Source organism: Harpegnathos saltator, unplaced genomic scaffold (assembly GCF_003227715.2).
Source record: "Harpegnathos saltator strain DR-91 unplaced genomic scaffold, Hsal_v8.6 scaffold23, whole genome shotgun sequence".
In the NCBI taxonomy this organism is placed as follows: domain Eukaryota; kingdom Metazoa; phylum Arthropoda; class Insecta; order Hymenoptera; family Formicidae; genus Harpegnathos; species Harpegnathos saltator.
The window spans coordinates 345041-350757 of NW_020230017.1; the positions used below are offsets into that span (position 1 = coordinate 345041).

General features: G+C 46.6%; 1 protein-coding gene across 1 annotated transcript; it reads right to left on the bottom strand.

Moving 5' to 3' along the window:
* Positions 1-2180: 2180 nt before the first annotated feature.
* On the bottom strand, positions 2181-3254 carry LOC109504591 (uncharacterized). The gene is made up of 3 exons (XM_019845022.2): positions 2956-3254; positions 2714-2837; positions 2181-2615 (listed from the first exon to the last, which is right to left on the bottom strand). The coding sequence occupies exons 1-3, from the start codon at positions 3252-3254 to the stop codon at positions 2181-2183; spliced, it is 858 nt and encodes a 285-aa protein (XP_019700581.2).
* Positions 3255-5717: the final 2463 nt, after the last annotated feature.

Consider the following 5717-nt stretch of genomic DNA (forward strand, 5'->3'; position numbering starts at 1 on the left):
AACAAAAAACTTACATATGGCTTTTTTATGGAAATGTGAATACCATCTATAGCTCCAATTATATCAGGTAGCACTGACAACCTCTGAAATTTCTGTTTCACTATTGCTAATCTTTTCTCTCTTGGCCATTATACAATGTCCCCAACAATATTATTCAAGGCTTGTATAATCCTCATAAAACTGACATTCAATGAACTTTTGCTCATGTCGAACCTTTCTCCTACAGATCTAAAACAAATAAATAAATGATTATTCATAAGCAAGATTTACAATCAAACACCTTCCAATTTTCATGGTCATAAATTATATAAACATAACATACTTTAAAATTTATGATTGCAAAGTCATCATTATTTCTTTAGAAAAATATCTTAAGAGGAATATACTTGTAAGAATCTGGTATAGCTAACAACCAAAGGGTTGCAAGCAATTGTTTTCTAACTGGTATGTGACGTTTTATCCCGACATCTTCTTGTAAAGCTGGTGCCAATTTCTGTTCGAGCTGATTGTATGTTGTAAGAGTTATGCGAAAATGTTTCCTGAACTGTTCGCGATTAAGTTGCGGGATTGTACGTTCCACATAACCTCCAATTCTTGCAGGTTTGCGTTGAGGTCCTCACAATTGCAAATGTATTTGTATATCTAACTTTCCGTCAGACACGTCACTATTACTACTGTCACTGTCACTTTCCATTATCTTTTGTAAAAAGTTATTACTAATAGTAACAGCTAATGCTACAATTGCTCGATGATCCATCTTGAATAAAGTTAATGTTTGTCGTTGTACTTTTTCTTTTTGGCACCTTCACATGACCCCTAAGTGCGTTCATATTCTTCAGTCTACCGATATCACCCGACAATAGCCCCGCCTACTCCCGGTCTACCTTACCCGCATTCGACAGGTGAGATATCTGAACGCACTCCAGTAGAGGATATACCGCTGTTCGAAGCTCCACGGGGGGGGGGGGGAGCCGGTCAGGGCCGTCGCCGCCCTGTACGAAATGGTACGGTACCTCCGAATCGCCCTCACCACCACCGAGCGCGTTGCCTGGTGCAAAAGCGCCTTGCTGCGCTCGGAGGCCATAAGCCGGGATGCCCATATGGGCACCCCGTAGAGGGCGATCGAGAGCACCACACCGACGTAAAGACGGCGAGCTTGCCATCCGGGGACCCCCTGGGTCTTCATAAGGCCAGCCAACGCCAACCCTGCCTTTCGGACCCGGGCAGCCAGGCCCTTGAAATGGGCCCCGAAATCCCACCGGCCGTCCAGCGTCAGGCACAAATACTTGATCGTGGGCCCAACGCGGACGCGGATTCCATTCACCCGGACCCGAGTCTTCGGCGGCGCCCCGCGGCGGCCATCGTGAAAATAGACGGCCTCCGTTTTCCGGGGCGCCAAACTTGAGTCACAGGCCCGTGATGGTGCCCACCACGAAGTGCAGTGCCACCTCTGCTCGGAGGCGGGCTTCCCCCCAGTCCCTTCCCCCGGCTACCTCTAACGTGTCATGCGTATAGCAGATGACGTGGCAGCCGGGGAAAAGGGGAGAGCGCAGTACCCGGTCAAACGCGATGTCCCACAGCAGGGGGCCGAGGACCGACCTCTGCGGGACACCACGCTCCATGGCGCGCCGACTCTGGACCCCGCCTTTCCCCGAGTAGGCGAGGTCCCTGCCCTCGAAGTAGGCCGACAGGATCACGGGGTGCCCGCCGGAGATAGGCGGGCACCCCGTGATACTCGAAAGCCCGCCCGACCGCCGGCCAGGGTAGGGTATTGAAGGCATTTGTGATGTCGAGAGACACCGCCAACCACACCTCGCCCTCCCTCTCCACGATCACCCGAGTCAGGTCCCGGAGTCGCTGGACCGCATCCAGCGTAGACCTCCCGGGCCTGAACTCGTATTGGTGGTCGTGGAGGTTCGGCCCCTTCAGGGACAGATGCTGGACGAGGCAGTCGACAATAATGTTCTCCAGCATCTTGCCCGCCTCGTCCAGCAGGCATATCGGCCTAAAGATCGGCGCGCTACCGGGTACCTTGCTGTCCTTTGGGAGAAGGACCAACTTGGCTCCTCCTCCACTCTGGGAGGAAGACCCCCTCCCTGAGGCACCCATTGATCGTGTCCCGCGTGGCTGTGGACAGGCTCTTTTCGCCAAGGGCAAGAGTCCAGGAACGGCCAGGAATGCTATGGGGGCCAGGCGCTTTGCCTTTGGCCCCGAGTCTCTTCCTGGCCATGGTGAACTCCTCCGGAGAGACCTCCAGGCCTCCTGAATCTCAGAAGCAGGGATCTTGGGGGGCCCCCTTCCACTTTCGGGAAGAGAGTGGCCAGGAGCCCCTCGAGGGCCTGGGGGTCCAAGGCCCACGGGCGGATCTTTCCAATCGTCCGTTTGTAGGGGCGCCCCCATGGATCCTCGTCCAGGAAGTTCACCATCTTCTCCCAGGCTCCCTTCTTCACCTCGACGATGGCGGCCTTAAAGGCTTTCGTCGCTTCGAGGTAGCCCTCTTTTTCTCTCGCGGCTTCCCTGTCGCGTCGCCGGGCCCGGAAATAATCCCGTCTGGCTTGAACAGCGGCCTCCCGAAGATCGGAAAGGGCCGCCGTCCACCAGTATACAGCCCGGCGCTAGCGGGGATGGGGCCGGGGCATCGCGGCTTCGCATATCGACGCCACGATGCGCACCAGCTCCCTAGCCCCCTTCTGAAGGCTAGGGTCCCACGCACCTGGTGCGTCGAGGTGCCAGGTGGCCACAAGGGCGGCCGCCTGGAACCTGTCCTCATCCAGTTGACTGATGGCCTACCTTCTGGGGAGGGGAAAGTTTCCCTCCCCAGGGCAGCGGTCCAGCACCTGCGGAAGATCGGGGAGACCGAGAAACCACACGATATATCTGTGGTCGGATAGTGTTTCGCTCTCGGTCTCCACCGACCACTCCCAGAACATCGAGGCGGCCGAAGGGGAAGCCTACGTCAAGTCAATGACGGACTCCCCGTTCGGCCGCACGTAGGTACCGGTTAACCCCCTGTTCATCAACAGGAGGTCCAGACCCGCCGCCCAGTCAATCAGGGCCTCGCCCCGGGAATCCTCCTGCCGAGGATCGCAACCCCACTCCGTGGAGTGGGCGTTGGAATCTTCGGCAAGTACGATGGGTCGGGGATAGCACTGTCGTGCCACATCCCCGACCCGGTCTAGGATCCCCTTGATGTGGGCAAGTTTGCCCAGACCGATTCTATTATGGCGGTGGGGGAGATATACCTCCACCACCATGATGGGCCCCCAATCAACTCAATCAATTCAATGCCACGTAGAAGTCCCCCTCTGCCCTGAGTTTACAGGGGAGACCCCTTTGCGGATCGGGCCACAATAGCCACGGAGCCGCACCGGCTCCTGTACCAACAAGAGCTGTTGACCGGGATCCAGTACGCTCCGTTGCCAACCCCAGCCCGGCGCCCAGCTCAGTTACTCTGTTCGACTATAGCTCCTGAGCCCGGGCGCCGCGGCCGAGGTTAGCCTGTAGGACCCGGAGTGACGTGAAGGCTAAGCCTTTCACGTTAGTCTTTCTCCGTTAGATAGTGCTACAGGTAGTGATGCCAGACAGATAGGAATGCGGCTTTGCAAGCAGCTGTTTATATGATGAATGATGACATATATAGGTTAGGATCCCTTTGGATGCTTTCGTATTGATTCATATTGTTAAAATATTTGTTAATCATTATTATTTATTCAAGAGACACGATAGTGTCCCAAGTGCACATAGGAGCGAGGCAGTTTTATATGTGAGATACACAGATCCATTTTTTGACTTACAAGGAGAGTGTCAACTGTCCCTCACCGATTTGAATGGGCTTCGGATATGTTGTAGAGCATCAAAAACTAAGGGATAAATATTTTTTTATATCGGCTTCGGAGCATGTTTAGGGGGTGAAACCACCTCTTGAAAGAAATAGCCGTTATCGTTTTTATCAAATATTTTCTAAATTATAAGTCATATGAAAAAAAGTTTCAGACAAAAGTTTTGCAATATTTTATGCTCTTTGCAATCATGTGTTCAGTTTTTTAAAATTTCAAATGTTGAACTACTCCCCCTCTCGTTACTCTGGCAAAATTTTTAAGTTTTTGTAAGGACAAAAATTGTAGAGCGTTAAATACCAAATCCATCCATATATAATATTAGAAAATAGTATTTAATATTTTGGACAAAACGCAATGAGAAAACTTCATGGTATATGTGTCGCTCTGCTTGAGTAGATAGATACTGTAGGTAGATACGCTGTGATATTTCTCTGCAATTGCACTATGTTTCACGACTGCTTGTGCATATTTTCTTATGCTATAATTAATCGTAATGATATAATATAGTATATACAATATTACACGAAATAAAAATACTTGATGAAAACATGAACAATAGAATAATTTGCATATATAACAGTAGCAAATGTGTGTGCAGCATCGCTATTTGTACAAAAGCTCCAAATGTATATTTTCTTCATTTAATGTGTAAAGTTTATGTTCACTACAATCTGAAAGGTATGTCAATTAAGGATAATTAAAATGATTATAAAAGTATTTCATGCAATGCACATGAAATAATGAAACACATTATCATCAGCCTAATTAGAAAACCTCCTAACTTCAATTTTTGACAAAATTAAGATACTCATTTTATTCGATTTATCTCGTCGACTTTGATTGAATAAAATGAGTCTCAATTTCGTCAAAAATTGGAATTAAGAAGTTTTCTATTTAGGCCGACGTTATGTTACCTCTGCAAGCGTATAGTATGATAATACAATATATTTTATTAATTGCTGAATGAAACATAACGAAGGGCTTAACAAAAATTATGGAGTAATAATTTATAGGATAAGATTTATAGGATAGGATAGAGGAACAATACAATAAATTATAGAAGAATAACACGTTATTATATATATTTCACAATAGTAATAAACAAATCAATACAGTATTTGCATATAAACGAAAAATAAATGTTACATTTATGGCACATATTCGTTGCAAAGGTGGTGATCATAGAAAAAATGTGTGATACAAAGTGATTTTTTGCACCAAGAGCAAATAATTATGGCAGTTTCGCCAGAAATATCGCATTTTATTTTAGAATCATTTTGGAAACAAAACTCAACCTATGTTTCGAATTTGCCTGGCCTACTCTGTAAATATCCACTTTTAAACCACGCATATTTAAATAAATTGTGAAACCTGGGTGACGAGAATTGATGGTGCGTTAATGACTGCAGTTTTAAAATATTGTTTCTAACATGAAGATCAATTGCAAGGTCTAATAGCATTACAATATCAGAAAAATGTTTAATAAAATTTTTCCATAATCGAAAGCCATATATATTTAATGGTTGTATTTTTCCCGTTGTACCAGCCGGAATGGTTAGGAAAACAATATCTGATGCAAAATCCGATCTAGTTTCCTGAATTACATTGGGACAATGTCCACTCCATGAATCTAATAATAATACGGTTCGACATTCGGAAAAAATATTTCTCTCAACCAGGTTTTCATATAATCTGATGTCATTTTACCTGATTTGGAAGCCATTATAAAAATATTAGGAATATTGAATAAATTTTCCTGTACTCGTGGACCGAATGTTCCTGTTAGTTCTTTTAATACAATTAACAGAGGCGACAATAATCTACCATCAGCGGAAATAGTTAGCTGTATGGTATAACTATGCGTGGTTGCTGATACAG

What these genes read in the sequence shown, in the direction of transcription:
- LOC109504591 (XM_019845022.2), bottom strand. Translation starts at nt 3,254, where the DNA reads ATGGTGGTGGAGGTATATCTCCCCCACCGCCATAATAGAATCGGTCTG. An exon ending in GAGTCCGTCATTGACTTGAC is followed by an intron (nt 2,838 to 2,955) that starts GTAGGCTTCCCC and finishes GATCTTCCGCAG; the next exon opens with GTGCTGGACCGCTGCCCTGG. An exon ending in CTGGCACCTCGACGCACCAG is followed by an intron (nt 2,616 to 2,713) that starts GTGCGTGGGACC and finishes CATCCCCGCTAG; the next exon opens with CGCCGGGCTGTATACTGGTG.